This window comes from Punica granatum, chromosome 2 (genome assembly GCF_007655135.1).
Source record: "Punica granatum isolate Tunisia-2019 chromosome 2, ASM765513v2, whole genome shotgun sequence".
NCBI classification, from domain to species: domain Eukaryota; kingdom Viridiplantae; phylum Streptophyta; class Magnoliopsida; order Myrtales; family Lythraceae; genus Punica; species Punica granatum.
The window spans coordinates 7,853,374-7,871,088 of NC_045128.1; the positions used below are offsets into that span (position 1 = coordinate 7,853,374).

The following is a 17,715-nucleotide window of genomic DNA, read 5'->3' on the forward strand; positions in this document are numbered from 1 at the left end:
ATAGAAAAATTCACCTTTGGATCTACCAGAACCAGAATGACGTATATTAATGGCTACTTTGTATCGCATGGTTTATCGTTTGACCTGAATCCGTCAACAGTTCTCACCATTCATATAAAATGCAAGCAGGAGAGACATGATTTTAGACCAGCTAAATTAATATGACTGGTGAATTTAATTTCCAAATTTGGAACATATATATATTTCACAGTATTTTTCGAAGTTTCTTTTCTCCCCCTTTTTTTTTAATGTGTGGACGAATACGCTAAATGATTTGATATTGATTGATGACATGAGTCTCAGTCTTTGAAAATTTGCTGCTATTACATAAAATAATAGAGTTGAATTACATGAACGGCGGGTTTGGAAATTTTTGTCTTTAGTTTTGTTTGGCTGATGAAAGAGAAATAATTTGCCCTTTCTTGCAAGTTACATATATCTGAGAGATTATTATTATTTAGAAAAGAATATATATTATTATATGTGAACTAATGGTTTGAAGCCAATCCCCTAATCTCACCAATAAGAGAATTGGATAATTGTTTTTCTCTTCTTCCTCTTCTCTTAATTGTTTGCTTTTTCAAATTTTTGGTCAATTGTTAATTTTATAAAATAATATTCTTCGCAAGTATAGTGCTGAAAGCGTGAGACGAATGAACACGAGATTTCCAGAATGCCTTTCTTGACCACACGGCATGTTGGAGACGAATGGACCATGTCATAGCCCCTCGAGCAATCAGCACTCCGAGCTTACGATGTTCATCGAGGTGATGAACGCACATATATACTAATTAAGATTGCTTGTCAGCTATTGATGCACAAAACGATCTTTTTCTTTTTTTCATTTGCGATGCACAAAACAATCTTTCTTTTTGTTATTGGAATTTATTCATTACGTAAGTACATAATACTTTCTTTTGATAATAATCACGTCATAACTTCATTTATACATCTGATTAACTTCTCACTGTGCGTTTTTAGACTCATATTAAAGGTCGATTGCATCTATAAATTCCCTAGACCATCCTTCTTTTACCTAAAAAAAAAGAAAATACGTATTCAATTTCAGCATCTGCACGCATATTAAATCAAAATTCAGCAAAAATATAATCAAACTTATTTTTCCATCCTAAATAGAAGCGCATGAACTCATAAGTGATGCATATGGAAACATAAAATAAAAGAGAATGAGAGTGAATTGGTGGGAATTGAATACGAAACGTCTGGTTCCAATCGAGTTAAAAAAAGTACTAGAAGATACTGCAGAAATCCTTGTTGAAGTGAATTTAATTTTACTTATTTGAAAAAAAAAGATTTTTTTTTTTTTGGGAAGAAAGAAGGGTCAATGAGTTACCAATGGAGGAGGAAAGGAATATAATGATTGGCACATTCCACACGCGCTTAATTGGTAATAAGGTAAATGAAACAGAAAAGGCGACAGCTTTATGAGCTATGGCTGCCTCTCTCTCACCTCACCTTCTTCATCTCTCTCTCTCGCTCTCTCTCTCTCTGCGTCTCCGCAGGCACCGTAGCATAGGAACAATACAAACAAGAGTCGTCTCTCATTGTTTCTTCTCTTCTCTTTCCTTCACACAGTTCCACAGGCAATAACAAAAAGGAGAATTTCTATGGAAGCTGGAAATTTTATGGAAACATCCCCATTCCCCATCATTCAATCCTTCATGTAATTCTCTCTCTCTCTCTCTCTCTACCCACCAAACCTTCTTGCCTATCTCTTCTTCCCCACCTTTCCTGTCTGCAAATTTCTGCTTCCCATTCCCAGCCTCCATCTCTCTGTCTCTCTGTGTGGACCTTCTTTGGCTCAGATTGATCACGGGTATGCTTAAATTTCACGGATTTCTTGTTCTGTATGCAGAAACCCATGTGGGTTTTATGTCAATCAATCTGATAACATTGACTGAGGTTTTGGGTTCTCTGATGCACTTCTCTTGCCACAAACTGACTTGCAAAAATGGGAACTTTAGCTCTCTCTGTCCCTCTCTGACAATCTCAATACGGTTTTTTTTTGTTTGATTAACTGAGCTCCAGACCAAGATCTTGGTGGACGTCTTACGGTTCTGATTTATTAGTGTCGGTGGAATTCGAGTGAATTGATGTTCTTTCACTGGGACATTTTTGGCCTATATGATGCGAAATTTCTCCTCCTGCCACTGCAGATTGGATGTCTGACGGTACGGCTGCGTCAGCACTGCGGCCGGCGGAGCTGCCTGAGTCATCGCCGACGGTGGATGGCACGCACCGGTTTGGTGACTTGAGGAGCGTGCAGTGGCGTATCGGTCTTGGGGTATTGCCCTCCTCACCGTCTGCTTCTACCGATGAGCTCCGTCGGGTCACGGCTGATTCTCGGAGACGGTATGGTTGCACTTCATTTCATTTCGAGCTGACAATTTAGCGGTTTTGGTTTGTCTGTGATTCTGAGTAGTGTTATAACTTTGTCAGTTATGCGGGTTTGCGAAGACGGCTCCTTATTGACCCTCATACTTCCAAAGATGGAAGTAACTCGCCTAATCTTGCGGTCGACAACCCGCTGTCACAAAACCCAGGTTATTTTTTGGCTACATTTGATCTCACCTGTTGAAATTTATTGATGCATCTTCTTTCTTTCCCTTCCTGGTCGAAGAAAACAAAACTTCCAAAGAATGTGTGATCTGAAAGATTGACATTATAACACTGGCTATTAAAAGGCTGCTGCAGAACTCTCAGTGTAACAATCAGATTATTCTACGTGTCATGTCTTGAATCCATCACTTGGCTTGAAGGAAACGAGTCATTACGAATTTCCCATGACTCAGCTTACAAGCAAGGAATCAGCAATCCTCTCCTACAGTTGAGAAAAGTGATGGTTCTTACTTCTAACCTGCCTTTTTTCTATTGCAGAGAGCAGGTGGGGTCGCTTCTTTCGAAATGCTGAGCTGGAGAAAATGGTTGATCAAGATCTGTTGCGCTTGTATCCCGAGGATGGAAGTTATTTCCAGACACCCGGATGCCAAGGCATGCTAAGAAGAATCTTGTTGCTGTGGTGCCTTAGACATCCCAACTATGGGTACAGACAAGGTAAATGTGAATTCTTTATTTGCGAGAATTCAGTATTGTCATTGGCTATTTTATTGCTTCACTATTGGCACAGGCTTTCCAAATATGTTTTAAATGCTATATTGGCCTCGTGATCTGTTATCAGTAGAGCATGGGTGGTTTTAACTGATTCATTGTCCTGTCTATTTTATTGACTGCTGCCAAATAATTCCAGAGCGTCCCTAAACAAAACCATGTGTGATTGGGTGGTAATATCTGGTTGAACGAAACTTATCAGGTGCTCCTAAAGCTTCAAGTGATTTGGTGCTTTAAGCCAATCGAAATTGAGAGATCGAGTGGAACCAGAGTAGCTCCTTTTGACTGAGCAAACCGATCCTCATGGATTTGAGCATGCAAAATTTTGTCCCTCTCGGAGTTAGCTTTTGATCTCCACTACATTTATGTGCCAATGAATAAACTCAAATGGATGGTTGGTGTTGCCATTTGCTGTTTTTTGCAGGAATGCATGAACTGTTGGCACCTCTGATTTATGTCCTCCAAGTTGACATTAACCGCCTTTCCCAAGTTCGGAAGCTTTATGAGGATTACTTTACCGACAAGTTCGATGAGTTATCAGTTCACGAAAGCGACTTCACCTATAACTTTGATTACAAAAGATTCTCAAATGCAATGGAGAGCTCCGCGAGCTCCCATGGGAACATAGTCAAAGCTAGGAGTCTTGATGACCTTGATCCTGATGTGCAGAAAATTGTACTTTTAAGCGACCCTTATGGAGCTGAAGGTGAACTGGGCATCGTGTTATCTGAGAAGTTCATGGAACATGATGCTTACTCTATGTTTGAGGCACTGATGAGTGGGGTCAATGGCTCAATTGCCATGGCAGATTTCTTCTCACATTTGCCTGCAGATGGGAACAATAACAGCTCACCACCTGTGATCGAGGCTTCTGCTGCATTATACCATCTGCTTTCTGTCGTCGATTTGCCTCTGCATACTCACCTCACTGAGCTGGGAGTGGAACCACAGTACTTTTGTCTTCGTTGGCTTCGGGTGTTATTTGGACGCGAGTTTGCACTTCTTGACCTTTTGGTGATATGGGATGAGATTTTTGCTCAAGACAATGGTAAAATTGATTCACAGAGTGCAGATAGCTTTGCAATTTTTGGTTCAGCTCGAGGAGCATTTATTGCTGCCATGGCTGTTTCTATGATACTTTACTTGAGACCCTCCCTGCTTGGAGCTGAATTGGCAACTTCTGCTCTTCAGAGATTGCTGAACTTTCCACAGAATGTAGATCTGAAGAAACTAATTCAGAGGGCAAAATCCTTGCAGGTGCTTGCTCTTGATGCTTCTCGCAGTTTACTGATGGCTCCTCTGATGGTCGGGGCGTTTAACCAAACAAAACCGATTATGAGAGGTCATAGCTTGTCCTCTGATTCGATATCACCAAAGAGCCCTCTGAGCTTAGTGCCTGATAGTTACTGGGAGGAGAGATGGAGAATTTGGCACAAGGAAGAAGAGAAAATTGAACAAAGTAATTCAGAGAAACGAGTCTCAATCCCAACTAAGAAAAAGGGTTGGACAGAGAAAGTAAGAGCCAGTCTCACTAGAACAGAATCCGACCCTTCGGCAAAAGCCAAGAATGTGAGGAAGGTTCCTACGGCACCTGTAAGGCGAAGTTTGTTAGAAGATCTGTCGCGGCAACTGGGGTCTGATGAAGGTATTCAGGATATTATTCCCGGAGACGGAAAATATTCGAGTGAGGATACTGCGAGTGAGGAGGATTCTTCGGTATCATCCAACCCATCAAGTCCCCTTAGTGGGAGTTTTAACAGTGCAAAGTCAAATGCACCCCCGGCAGAGCATGAAGACTGTCGGCAATCTACAGTTGGAGATTCTTCTCTTCCTGTTTCTGATGTTCCAGAGGAGTCCTCTAGAGCAATGGCCTCGAACAAGGATTCTGTGGATAAACTAGAGAAGGATGCCAAGGAGCAGAAGCCGTTATTTGGTAAGTTCCAGTGGCTGTGGAAGTTTGGAAGGGGTCATGCTTCTGAGGAGACTTCTGATAGAGTAGGAGACCCCATTGAAGCTCCAAAATCAACTGATCCTGAAGGCAATCAGAACATCGAGACAAAATCATCGGTAAGTGATGGAAATCATGAGCCTTCTGTTAGCAGTAGTACAGGAGATGCACCCGATCTCAAGGTCATGGGCACCTTCAAGAATCTCGGGCAGTCCATGCTTGAACACATTCAGGTAATTCGACTCAGGATTCTTTTTGCCTCTCCATGCATTGTCATCGGACTAGATAATAGAGTTATTAATATCTCCCAATAAATGGTTTACGAGATCGGATGTATTTTTCAGGTTATTGAGTCGGCTTTCCAGCAGGACCGAGGTCAGGTCGGGTCGTTGGAAAGCTTCTCGAAGAATGTACTGGTAGGCAAAGGGCAGGTCACTGCCATGGCAGCTCTGAAAGAGCTTCGGAAGATCAGCAATCTTCTCTCTGAGATGTGAGATGGGCTTCAATAATGTTAAACCTTGGTTGTACATATACAAATTTTGTAATTAATAATTTTCTAGTAGCCCAAATAATCGATTTCCTCATCCTCAATGCCCAATGTGTGTCACAATTTTGATATCAAAGTACAACTGTGTAGTATCTCTTGCATCCGATGCAGATAAATTGAAATTTTGAACATAATACTTCGATTTGATCCTTATCGCTGCTGCCATTCTCCAGTAGTATAGTGTTACACGATCTCTTATTAGGTGTTGCTTTCAGGTCCCTAGAATGAACACAAGCGATTGAAATAGGAGCCCGATACATACTAAAATGGATCGCAAAACAAAGCATAAAATGTGAAATGGCAAAACGATACCATTCCAAAAGGCCCCATGAAAAATCGCACAAGAAACTAACTTCACTTTCAGCAACACCGAATAAAAGATGGCAAAAAATTAGCAATTTCCCTCGATCTACCAAGTTTCAGTTGTATGTGACGATATCACATCTATAATGGCTACAGCAAAAATTTACATTTATTTCACATAAGGAAGATGAAATCCATTACATCAAAGCTCCTCGATCGATCTGCGTGGCTTTGGTGTTGATGTATTGACCTAGTCGATGTTGTGAAAACCTGGGAGTAGAGAAGATATAAATCCGAAGACAATCATCTGGATCTCCTTCACAATCCCCCACCAGTGGTTAGCTCCGTTGCCCGCACCAGGTTCGGCAACATTCAATTCTCGGCTGCCCGGTTTCCATCATTGGCAGCTGGATTCTCATTCTCAGCGCCAGCTTGTCCTTCAGCTGCACACCAAAAAGTCATTAGGTAAGCACAAGAAGGGCAGTACAAACAAACGTACGGAAGCTCACAAGTTACAAGTGAAACTTCACAAAGGGGACAGAAACTTCGTGTCGTTTAGGTAGTAGGAAAGCTATTCCAGATTTCTGTTTTACTTTTCTCAAAAAGGACAGAAAATGAGGTCATAAGTTTCTGATCAAGACCTAAGTTCCTTCAATTCGTACGTCCAGCCCTGGACTTCACAAGTTTCACTTTATCTTTCATGGTACCCAGCCACTTATGAGTTCGATATTCCCACATTTCCAGACTACAATTTTGAAAAACATACTTATTATTTCAGTACAAATGCAGTATACAGTTTATATATAAGCAAAAACAAAAGGTACCTGGCAGGTTAGCATTTTCATTCCCCTGCCCTCCAGCAGCAGGGGGAGCATTTTCGGCCACAGCAGGTGCAGCCCTCGGTGGATGAGGAGGAGCGGCGGCCCTTTGCATTCCTTGAGAAAGCCATCGTATCAACGGCGAGAGAGCTCCAGTTTGATATCTGTGCAAAAGTCAATAAAGTCCATTCAAAATGTGCGAGAATCATGGCTTGACATAGATTTATTTATTAAAAAAAAAAGACAATAGAGAGCTCCATGCTAAAACGAGGACAACAAATATAATCCCTAACAAGACTATCAAGCACTTCAAATATAAGATGCTTACAGGTAGACAAGTGAAGCAAAGAAGACGAGGACCACAAGTCTTTGTCTCGACCCATCTTGGTTGAACAAAAATATCACAGCTGCGAGCTTCAGAATCAGCAGCAAGTCCAGCTGAATAGCAATTTGGAATCTCCTCACTACGACCTGCCGCTGATGCGGATGCTGCTGCTGATTCTGCTGCTGTTGCTGTTGTCCCACTTGCCCTTGATCCTGACCGGCTGCCCCAGCCTCACTACTCTGCCGACTGCTCAAAGCACACATTCACCAGATTCATTAGATAGGAAATCCTTCATAATCAATATCATTCTCAGGTTTCCATGAGAAAATTTGATTTCCCCTGCAGGCCTACACCATCTGCTTGCAACCTAGACATCTCTTCGACTGTCAAGAATGTTATTTTCTGCCTTAATTTGCGTCCAAGTAAGATCCATTTAGCCAAATTAGAAAGGGCAGATCATATGATTGTAAAGGGTTATCAATAACAAAGAGAGAGCTACAACCAACTCAGTTGTTTATGAACTTCTTCTTCCATTGATTACTTACGTTGGTATATTGTACGTAAGGGGAATAAGAGTGTCAGAGTGAAGTCCAGCCACGGTCCTCATATTTGGACCAACTGGAACGGCATAGAGTCCTGCTCCCCAATTCGACTGGTCCTGATTCTGTGAGTTTACACCAGGGATAACTGCAGGGTACATGACCGGAAACATCTGCATATCACCGCCATCGAAACCTATAAAGCGAGAGACAAATGGAACCTGAAAACAAGCAATCAAAGATAAGTCAACACCTGAAAGAGAGAATATTGACACTTCTTGATCAAGAATATGACAGTGTTCAAGGCCCGAAGCACAGAGCAGCACTTAAACCTCCGAGCAAACAAAATATAAATAGCAATTATCCATCGTCATTCTACAGCACATTTGAAGGATAGACAGATGCATAAGCATGTAGTAGAAAGGAAAAGCAAAGAACACTCTTTTATATTGAAACACAAGACAAGAAGATTTGTATCTAAATTTTCATCCATATGAGAACATCTACACATCAAAATCGAATATCTCCACATCTTCGTGTAACACTACATGTTTCATTTGTCCTGTCCAACGTGTGATCAAATGATCACCATAAAATTAGCATCGAAGATTTCTTTACTCGTGAAAAAGACTAAGCTCAACCACTGTCGATCTTAGCAAGGACCAGGGTAACAGTTCTATAGTCACCTTTACCGACAGAATTAACCAACAAAAGCGGGAACAGCTAATCCGATGCATCACCAGGTCGTTGAACCACCAACTCAACAGTCCCAACTTGGCAACTTTGAAGCAGATGATTCGAAGTCCAACGGAAACAAAATCCAAAGGAACTAACTTCCCTCAACCAAAAGCAAAATGGAAAGGGAAGAAAAACCTCAATAAGCTTCCAATGATTAAAATTTTTTTTTATAGAAATCGCATATCCTCCCTTTTGATCGTACCCTCGCAATTCGTCCAGGATGAAGGGGGAAAAGAAAAATCGAAAGCAAAAAACCCCGGCAACGCAGAATTTACATCCCTCCCACCAAAATGGGCAATAGAACACATAAGAAAATAATCCCAAGATTTCAAATTGACGAGACGTAGCATCTACATATCATCAAAAGAAAAGAAAGCACCTGAGGCTGTGGGTTGAAGGTGCCCTGGGAAGATTTCTCGGAAGGCGTAGGAGGAGGAGGAGGAGGAGTGGAGGTGGGGAGCGACGTAGTTTCGGGCTCTTCCGCCATTGAAGAGATCTCGAGCTTTGAGGATTACAGTAGAATCGAATTACTCCACTTTTGTCTTCGAGCTTCTTCTTCTTCTTCTGTCTTTCCTTCCCTTTTTTTTTTTTTTTCTCCTTTTATTGATCTTTTTTCCTTTTATTTATGAGAGAAAATTCATTTTACGTGGTCTATCCAGGTTGGCCCAATAGGACAACGCCACGTCAGCGACAAATGTTGAGGTGAAACTTGTCAAGGCTTTGGGCTGGGCATCCTCAATACGAGGCTGGTTTCGGGCCCGTAGGCTGCATCAATTGGGTAAAGTCCGGTACGATCCCGAGGATTACCACCGATCCCGCAACGGTCTCGAGCTCGAGTGAGCATAAGAGGAACTCAAACCGAATCCATCTCCTATAGCTAGCCAAGCCGGCAGAGGATTCTCGTTCGCTGCTACTCGCTACTCTCCGTGCCACTGTTGCCAATTAACATCACCATGCTGAATTGCGGAGCGATCGGGAACAATTAGTGCCCCAACCCGAGTTTACTTGGTCCCGCCTTATTTTGCTCTAAAGCCATCGCTGGATTATGCTTCTATTAGCGAGCTTCTCGACCAGAATTGTTGGAACATACCAGCCTCTGGCCACACGCTTCTTCTCGCTTGCTTTTCATAGGGGTCTCACGGTTCAGCTCCACAGAGGCATCCTGACCACATTCCCACCCTGACGAGATGGACAAGGAGTTCGATATGTTTCCAAGCTCCCAGGAAGCAGACATCACTACAGCCTGCTATGATCAGCTTCGAAACATCGCCGGTCGGTTGCAGACGACACTGGGGGGATCTTGTTGCCAGTTAGAAAGAGTTCAATCTCTGCTAAGTCAGAGAGATCCAAGGACATGCTCTTCTTGCTATGTTCCGTCAAGCAGTGCCATCCACGTTCCTTTCTGTTCCTTTTAGGATCATGATATTTTTCGCCGGTTTTCATTTGATGAGGCATCCAAGGTTCCGGGATAACGTTCCATATCCATCCATGCCGCAGAATTTCCAGCAAAGATTGTCTGCCCACAATCACATCGATAGAATTCTCTTTTTCGATCATAGATGAAATGGAGGATTAGATTTACATTTGTCTTCTTTACTATTCGTAAATGTTATGCTTTGATCACTCGATTAGGCTGATTTTAGCAATTTTTCCATACTACTGCACCTTCATGATCATGAAAGTTACCTGAGTACTACAATCATGGTTAGAGAATCGGTCCACTAGCGGAGTTGCTCTTTACCCCATTGAAAATTTAAAGTGTCTTTCATCCGAAACATGCTGTATTCCGGAGAGGGTCATTCACAGCCGGTGATTATTATGCTCCTACCACGCAGGTTATATTTGAATGGAACTAGTAACACTTCCTTGCATTTCATTCTCACCAATAAATACAAGAAAACAAGTAGTTTCGCATCATCTTAGATTGCCCTACAAACATTAATCAAACGATTAAATGCTAACAGCCTCACACAAGCTAAAGGTATTTTCATGATCTAGTGAGACACGGAGTGCATTCAGTTCTCCTCCCTGGAGTACCTAATTTTCTTTATGTACAGAGTCCCGCTTTGCTCAGTCGTCCACCTAGCCCAATCTTATTCTTCTCCTTGATCCTGCTATATCTACCTAGACACACCGAAGCCTGTGAAATTCGAAAGAGAATGTCAGCGTTTCTCAGATAAAATCAGCGACTCCAGGGGACTATGTTTCAACTCAGGCGAGTAACAAGTGAAACTTTCCGCGAATAATGATCAAATTGTAGTTTTACCAGTCTGAAGTATTCCTTAAGGCAGAGAAAGGACATCCCAAAGCATGAAGATTCATTTATTCAGAAGCCAAAAGGTGCGTTTATATGTTTATTAGGTGGTTGCAAAACTTTTTTCAGAAGGTCGATAAAAAGGAAAATGCATATGTACCGTGCAACAATACATGAATACGCTTGTAACTCATCCTTCCGTATCTTCCACTTCTGAGTTGATATCAGCAACGTTCAGCACCTTAACCTCTATGTCCTCTTCCTTAATCACCTTCACTTCCACCTCCAACCCCACTTGGGGTTCGGGTGCACCATCTCCTATGAAGGAGCAAATGAATTAAAATGTTAGAGCCAGCCCCTTCATGCAAGTATCTTAGCATAAGAAGGCTAGGAGCTATTGCAACATATAAAGTCATATGACCCTTTAGGCTTTACGGGAGATGGAAGAAAACTCTCCATCATCAAAATCAAGAAGAACTAGATTACACAAACATGTCCGTGGAAGAAAAAGCTGTTGCAGCAAGCAGTTGCTACGAAATACCAATGTTCCTAAATCTCGGGGATAGAAGACTTGCATCGGCACAAAATGTGACACCAGAACACTCCATGAGCAAAATAAAAAAAAAAATGCAAATCTAGCCGTTCACAAAGCAGGCCAAAGAATCAACCATACGCGGTGAATCATCCTCATACAGAGTTTCCCCACGCCCAAAGAACAGTTTTGAGCAGAACTACATGAAAAGTCGAAAAGCCAAAACAAAAGTTCCTTCAAAAGCTTTATCTCTGCCTTAAAGTACGAAACTACATTTCCTCTCTTTTTGAGCATCAAATGCGTTCCTTGCCGCATGCTATCTGATCATAAGCATCACATTGCCCAATCGACTCTCAACAGATTATTTGGGGAAGTGGAAACCCGAGGTGATTCTAAAACTGAACTTTTTTCCTCTGCAATTGCTCACAGGCCTCATCTTTTGACAGCAGATTCACAGACATTCTAAAACATATTCTTGGAGAGTTCAAGTAAAAAATGCAAACAAAACCGAATTGCTCGATCAGGATTTCTCCATCATAGCTTCCGTGAGCAGATTTTCTAGCAGAAATATGTATATCCGTGGAAAAATTAAAACCAAAAGCTTCTGAACACAAATTGTTCTCCAGCTTTCAATGAATTCTTCCAACACCATGAAATTTCGCAGCATTTATCAGCAGCAACAAATGAGAAATTCACCGGTTCCAATCCTCCAATCAAGAACCAACAAATTACCAGCAATATCGAAAATTTCGGTCACATTTGGCCCAAAAAAACGATACCTTTTGAAGAGAAGAACTCGAGAATGGGCCACCCGCGTCCATTCGCGAACCTGAACGTCTCCTCCTCCCTCGGGGGATCCCACAGCTTGTCGAAGAGATCGGCCATGTCAACCTTACGCTTCCGTGGCGGGACCCAGAAGGAGGACCCCGGGATGAAGGGAAGCCAATCGGGGGTTGACTTCTCGACGAAGAGCGCGTGGATGGCCTCCTCGAGCTTCCGCATCTTCAGGACCTCGACCTCGATCTCGCCGTCCGATGAAGACGACGTGGATGGCGACGACTCGAGGTCAATCTCGATCAGCTTCCCCGATTGGGAGGATCTGTGCCTCAGGGCCGGTGATACGACGGCGCAGGGAGCGACGGTGGAGTGGCGGAGCAAGATCCTGGAGAGGATTCTGACTGCCATGGAGGAGTCGGAAGATTCTAGGGTTTGAAGCGAGCTCTCGGTTATGGCGATTATGAAGTTTCTTTCTGGCAAAGGCAAACAGAGCCGAGGAGGGACAGGACAATGCAGAAGTGGAAAGGATGATGAAGATGGCGGGCTGGGTGTGAACACATGGACACGTGGAGAATATCCTAAATTTTGGGTTTACAACAAAATTCACCCCTAAACTTTACTATTTGTCACAATATGCTGCACGCAGTGCAGTTTAGTCTATCTTATTTTAACAAAGTGATGATGATCGTATTAGGCGAAGAAGCAAAAGCACCCATTAGATGTGGGATATTGACTGTGATGATGCCGTTGCTTCCGAATTATAATTGGTGAGATTCCCAAATCTCACATCGAATAGAGAAAAGGATCAAGACAAGCTTACTAAGGTAAAATCACCCATTTCTTCTTAAGCATACCTTTGAACATAAAATCCAATGGATATAGCTCAATGCATACAATACCTTTTGGACAGATTCTCCGCATCGCAGATCTTGTCGCAGTTCATCTCCTTTTAGAGACAAGGGCCAGGAATACAAACTTATAAGAGGACAAGACACCTTCTTTCAAGGGACGTCATTCAATAATAAAGTTCAATGAATCTAATTTGAAACTAATGATATCTCTTTTGTAGGCTCTTCATATATCATTCGCGGATTTTGTACCCACAACCTCATTAATAGTTGATACGAATTGTCGAATACGGTGAAGATATGTTATGTTTCCTTCATAAATGCTTTTCTAATCTATTCACCATCCGGGCCATGTTTTATTATTATTACTGAGATAGATTACCATGCCAAAGCCAAGAGGGTTAAACTGAGGTCGGAAGCAGAAGTTCAGGGATCAGATCGGAAGAGGAATATTGAGATTTTGTTCCCTTGCTTTCCTCCGCGTCAAAGTCTAATATTTCTGCTCTGGCCCAGAGAAGGCCTATTTCTTGTCAGCCGTCAATCTGGAAGGCTCAGATCGAACGGTCCACGATCGTCGACCCATCGACCTTGCCCATTGACCTGACCGAACATTTCACGCAGTCCAACGAGAACCCCCAGTCATCGCTCCGAGCCGCAAAATTTGAGGGGAAGAGAAGACCGAGTGCTAGGATTAGGGTTTGCAGAGCAGAGGAATCAGAAATGGCATTGCGTCAATTCTACAACGAGATCAAGGGGATGAAGGTGAAGGAGCTGCCGAACCACTTGAAGCCCATGTTCTCCCTCGATTACGTGAAGAAATCGGTCCAGAGAGGATTGGACAACTACCATGCCAAGTACATCCAGACCAGCTCGATCGAGCCTCTGTTCCATGTCTGCTTCGGCGGCATGATCTTCTCGTACCTCGTCGCCCTTCCCGAGGAGCGCCGCCACCTCGAGCACCAGCAGCACGCCAAGGAGCACGGCGGCCACTGATCGATCCGCAACCGATTGTTCTTTACTTTGAGGTACTTGGTTGGATTATATTTGGTTTTACCATTTGATCTCCTCGATGTGGTCATCGAGCTGACGGGCAAAAAGATTGCAATTTTAGAGCGCGATTGGAATCGAAGAGATTTCTAATTTTCCGTCTTTAGCGGGAATTTTTGTTTAGGATTTCTTGATTTTATTGTCGAAACTATGCTTCGCATGTTGTTTGACCTCATCTAGTCTTATAGCCGGAAACGCATAATGCCAGAGAAATTACTGCCATAATTTGGTTGAGTGCCAACCGGTCTACGATGTGTGCATATGCGGACATAACGATATATGTGTTTCATGAGCTCAGTGATTGAATTGGAAATGCACCTGGGACTGCTGATGAATCTAAATTATGATATCTAATCTGGAAGTGTTTATGGCTTACTGTAGACAGTAGATACGAGATTGTTGTAGATGCTGTACCAGTGTTTCTTGATGAGAAGGATAAGAAGCTGTAGTTTTGAATTGCTGTACCAATATACTATACCATTTTTTGAGAACACGAATGGCTGTGTCAGGGGAGACAACGCCTTCTAGTGATGAAGTGTGGTTGCCTTTGACGATGTTGTGGGAGTTTCTGATGATTTACCAGCAAAAAATGATGGTAGGGAGTTACTAATTGTGATTCTTGATGAGGTGATGACAAGTTGTGAATACAAAGGCTTGGCAATGACTGTAGCATCCATCATGTGAGAGGTGAACTTTCAGTATGAAGTGTAGTTGCTTTTTAACGGATGTATGGAAGGAGTTCTGATGGTGCGTTGGGGTGAACAAAAACGAAGGATATCAGAGATTTGTCAAATCTTAGGACTGGTATAAGGATTTGACAGGGACATGCCAAATGCCTCTTTTATTAAATGTCAAAGTATTTGGATATGGATTTATAAAAATCCTCACCTTTGATTTTACTTCACTGCCAAAATCACCTGGTTTATGAGTAGATCTGCAGGGAAATATGTTCACGGAGAGTAATTTGAACCTAGGCATTCGCTCTCATTATTTTGATGAATCATTTCTTCGGACTGAAGAAGATTGGATTGGACGAGTTCCTGAGTTTTAGCTGCCGAAAATGTATGGCTGCAGCAGCATACTAACTCTAAAAAAGGCATCAAGATCACATCCCCATTTGATGTTCATTAGATGTTGAATTTTATATATTACTTTGAAACATTGTAAAGGTGGACAGTGGATGTGCATGTGCAGCACCAGTAGCAATATATCATGCGAGGGAATCACTTTGCCTCTAGGGATCAAAACTATAGCTAAGCGTCTTCTACGAATTTGGTGGGTTATGCATCTTCATTACTTTCATGTTTTATGTTGATCTGCTTCAACTTTAGAGGTCTAGCTTCACTGATGGACAAAGCCCTGGAGATCTATCCATGCTCAATGTGAATTTAACTGGCGACTTCATTCGTTGTTCGCTAGATAATATTGACTTTTGCTTGTTTTCCATAATTTACGTGTTTTGCTTTATTATGCAAGTTCTAGAGCTGGATCGACTTCTTTAGCCACCTCATGTGCGATTAAGATGTTTTCTTTTGGTGCAGGACGGCTTTGTGAGGGCTCGAAGATGGTTGAATTCCTTTGCTCATGTCAGCGTTTTTTCAAATTCCTGAATATTAGATGGGGAAATGTACTTTCTCTCAGCAACCAAGCATTTTGAAAAATAATGATATCGGTCCGATTCTCTTTCCGGTGGATTTATTTGCATGTGTAGAACAAGTTTGGTCTATCTACTACATTGCTTGAATAAGTTGAAACTCTCTGCCCTTACACTGTATTGACATCTCGGACCATCTTGGTTATGTTCTTTGCAATGGAATTGTCGAAGCAATGCCATTCACAGGAAAATCTGACGTATTTAAACATGTAAAACGGGGAAAAGAAAGGAACACGTGCAAAGTGACGGAAAACCGACTAGGATTCTCGTGTAGCCCAAATTATCGAGATTTCCTCCTCAAAATCCATCAACTGGAGCTGTCGCCTGCTTGGGCGATCTTTCCTAATCTTGTGGTGTGGTACGAGTTTGTTGTTCCATTGGATTCGTTCTTTTATCTTATGTTCTGCTGTTTTTTATTTTTTGGGAATAAATGGCGAGATTTCATTAAACGCAGAAGTATTTATATCAAAAGAACCTGTATAAACCTTACAGAATAAGGAACGTCAGAAGACTACCCCAAAATATTTACCTCATAAGACTATCCCCCAAAATACACATTTAGCTGCGAATAACATCAAAAGGGTGAAGCAAGTGCACCGCTAAGTCAGAATGTACAATCTTAAAAGAGACACGGGAATGAATGGACAACTTCCCTTGCACATCCACAAAGATTCTCCGAACTAAAGTCGTTGGTGAGACTCGCTTTTGATAAAGTCTAGCATTTCTCTCCCTCCAAATGCAATATATGTAATGAGTCCATAGAAGTTTGAGATAGGTAACATCAAGCTTCTTGCTGCGAAAGGAAGAGATCCAGAAGAGCTCCATGTTCCAATCCATGGTGGGTCTGTGTAAGCCAAGTCGAGCTAGTAGATTTCTCCAAATTCCTTGAGTAATTGGGCATTCAAAAAATAGATGGTCCCGAGTCTCCAACTGCACATTGCAAAATTCACATTCAATCACGACTAGCGGAATTTTCCAGTTCAGTAACCGGTCCTTAATGTTCAACCTATTGTGTACAAAGAGCCAACTTATAAAAGAAGATCAAGGCAGTTGCCCACCAAACCAAACTGCATTCCTCCATTCCATTTTCAGTCCTCTGGTTCTGAAACACTTTCAGGCATTGGTTATAGAAAATTGCCCAGATTTGTGGGGTGTCCATACGACCCTATCTTGATGGGAAAGTTCAACTATTGCAGCGAGGTCTCGAATGAGAGCTGCTTGCGGGTCCGAACTCCTCAGCAAATGCCAACAACCCCCTACTAGAACCGTACTGACGGTTGCATGTTCCTTAAGTAACAGAAGACACTAAGATCTCCTGGAACAAAAGTTAATCAATGGTCCTATCGGAAGCCAGGTATCATACCAAAAGGATACACTCTTGCCGTACATATGTTCTGTTGTTAATGTATTCATTGTCCAATTTTCATTCGTCGGAAGAGATTAATGAACAAAATGAGATTTATTCATTGGTTCAAGCGGTTTAGCACTCGTTCTGTTTAAGCAAAATCTCGAGTTTGGGTCATGAATGCAGAAAAATCTATGCTGAGAGAGTTTTATCCCTTAGTAGATCGGCCCAGCTCGACTGGATTAGTTATGGCTTAATTGAGATTCTGGATACTAGGGTTTACATCGAAAAAATGAGATTCATTCTTCTATCTTATGTTCTGTTGTTAATGTTTTCATTTGTCTGAAGAGATTAATGAACAAAATTTGCTTTGCGCAACTTTTTTCTCAGCTTCTCCATTTTCATGGGGTTGATTTGCGCGATATGTATCTTCTTGGAGATTTGAACGATGTTGAGAAAAAGAACGAAGAGAAGGAATTGAAGGACTAGGTCCAACGAAGGAAGGATTCTGAATTTCTGATGATGTAAATCCATAGGCAAGCTAGGATGTTTCTGAAACTATCAGACATTTAAAATTTAGCTACTACAGAAGGCAATGAAGAATGCTACAACAGAAGGCAAAGATTGATGAAGCCGCACGTTACGCTTACATGAAAGCGGATTCATCTCGTCCCGCAAAAGCTGCTTCTCGTGATGTCCCCGTCAAAATGTCGAACCATTGAATCCGAAGAATGATCTCTGCACCAGAGAGGTAACAAAGTGCTCATGAGAAGATGGTAAAAGTATATACCTAAGGAACGCACACTCAACTCCCCTTTTCACCATTCCATTCTTCCACATGAGAATGAGAAACCGACCAAATAGTTGAAAACACATGTGCTTTATGCATCAAAACTTGTGGAAGAAAACAC

General features: G+C 42.0%; 4 protein-coding genes across 5 annotated transcripts; 2 read left to right on the forward strand and 2 right to left on the reverse strand.

Moving 5' to 3' along the window:
- Nucleotides 1-1,447: 1,447 nt before the first annotated feature.
- Nucleotides 1,448-5,760, forward strand: LOC116196077. 2 transcript variants are annotated; one of them, XM_031525605.1, is made up of 6 exons: nucleotides 1,448-1,837; nucleotides 2,178-2,373; nucleotides 2,461-2,564; nucleotides 2,899-3,075; nucleotides 3,554-5,310; nucleotides 5,422-5,760. In XM_031525605.1, the coding sequence occupies exons 2-6, from the start codon at nucleotides 2,183-2,185 to the stop codon at nucleotides 5,569-5,571; spliced, it is 2,379 nt and encodes a 792-aa protein (XP_031381465.1). In that variant the 5' UTR covers nucleotides 1,448-1,837; nucleotides 2,178-2,182; the 3' UTR covers nucleotides 5,572-5,760. The 2 variants fall into 2 exon arrangements, with proteins under 2 accessions (XP_031381465.1, XP_031381466.1); XM_031525606.1 differs by having other exon boundaries at nucleotides 1,448-1,684.
- A 150-nt stretch (nucleotides 5,761-5,910) lies between these two features.
- On the reverse strand, nucleotides 5,911-8,942 carry LOC116196078. The gene is made up of 5 exons (XM_031525607.1): nucleotides 8,727-8,942; nucleotides 7,616-7,830; nucleotides 7,074-7,316; nucleotides 6,752-6,909; nucleotides 5,911-6,370 (listed from the first exon to the last, which is right to left on the reverse strand). Exons 1-5 carry the CDS (start codon nucleotides 8,832-8,834, stop codon nucleotides 6,300-6,302), a joined length of 795 nt encoding a protein of 264 aa, XP_031381467.1. The 5' UTR covers nucleotides 8,835-8,942; the 3' UTR covers nucleotides 5,911-6,299.
- Nucleotides 8,943-10,188: 1,246 nt separating this feature from the next.
- LOC116196079 lies at nucleotides 10,189-12,486 on the reverse strand. The gene is made up of 3 exons (XM_031525608.1): nucleotides 11,913-12,486; nucleotides 10,762-10,919; nucleotides 10,189-10,487 (listed from the first exon to the last, which is right to left on the reverse strand). The coding sequence occupies exons 1-2, from the start codon at nucleotides 12,316-12,318 to the stop codon at nucleotides 10,792-10,794; spliced, it is 534 nt and encodes a 177-aa protein (XP_031381468.1). The 5' UTR covers nucleotides 12,319-12,486; the 3' UTR covers nucleotides 10,189-10,487; nucleotides 10,762-10,791.
- Nucleotides 12,487-13,373: 887 nt separating this feature from the next.
- LOC116196080 lies at nucleotides 13,374-15,579 on the forward strand. The gene is made up of 2 exons (XM_031525609.1): nucleotides 13,374-13,783; nucleotides 15,347-15,579. Exon 1 carries the CDS (start codon nucleotides 13,479-13,481, stop codon nucleotides 13,749-13,751), a length of 273 nt encoding a protein of 90 aa, XP_031381469.1. The 5' UTR covers nucleotides 13,374-13,478; the 3' UTR covers nucleotides 13,752-13,783; nucleotides 15,347-15,579.
- The last annotated feature ends 2,136 nt before the right edge of the window (nucleotides 15,580-17,715 follow it).

Bases quoted from the DNA above. Each gene is read 5' to 3' on its own strand.
- LOC116196077 (XM_031525605.1), top strand. From the start codon at position 2,183: ATGTCTGACGGTACGGCTGCGTCAGCACTGCGGCCGGCGGAGCTGCCT. The intron at 2,565-2,898 runs GTTATTTTTTGG...TTTCTATTGCAG, and splicing joins CCCGCTGTCACAAAACCCAG to AGAGCAGGTGGGGTCGCTTC. The intron at 3,076-3,553 runs GTAAATGTGAAT...TGTTTTTTGCAG, and splicing joins CAACTATGGGTACAGACAAG to GAATGCATGAACTGTTGGCA.
- LOC116196078 (XM_031525607.1), bottom strand. From the start codon at position 8,834: ATGGCGGAAGAGCCCGAAACTACGTCGCTCCCCACCTCCACTCCTCCT. The intron at 7,831-8,726 runs GTGCTTTCTTTT...GCTTGTTTTCAG, and splicing joins CCTTCAACCCACAGCCTCAG to GTTCCATTTGTCTCTCGCTT. The intron at 6,910-7,073 runs GTAAGCATCTTA...ACTTTTGCACAG, and splicing joins TTTGCTTCACTTGTCTACCT to ATATCAAACTGGAGCTCTCT.
- LOC116196080 (XM_031525609.1), top strand. From the start codon at position 13,479: ATGGCATTGCGTCAATTCTACAACGAGATCAAGGGGATGAAGGTGAAG.
- LOC116196079 (XM_031525608.1), bottom strand. From the start codon at position 12,318: ATGGCAGTCAGAATCCTCTCCAGGATCTTGCTCCGCCACTCCACCGTC. The intron at 10,920-11,912 runs GTATCGTTTTTT...GCTCCTTCATAG, and splicing joins CGAGTTCTTCTCTTCAAAAG to GAGATGGTGCACCCGAACCC.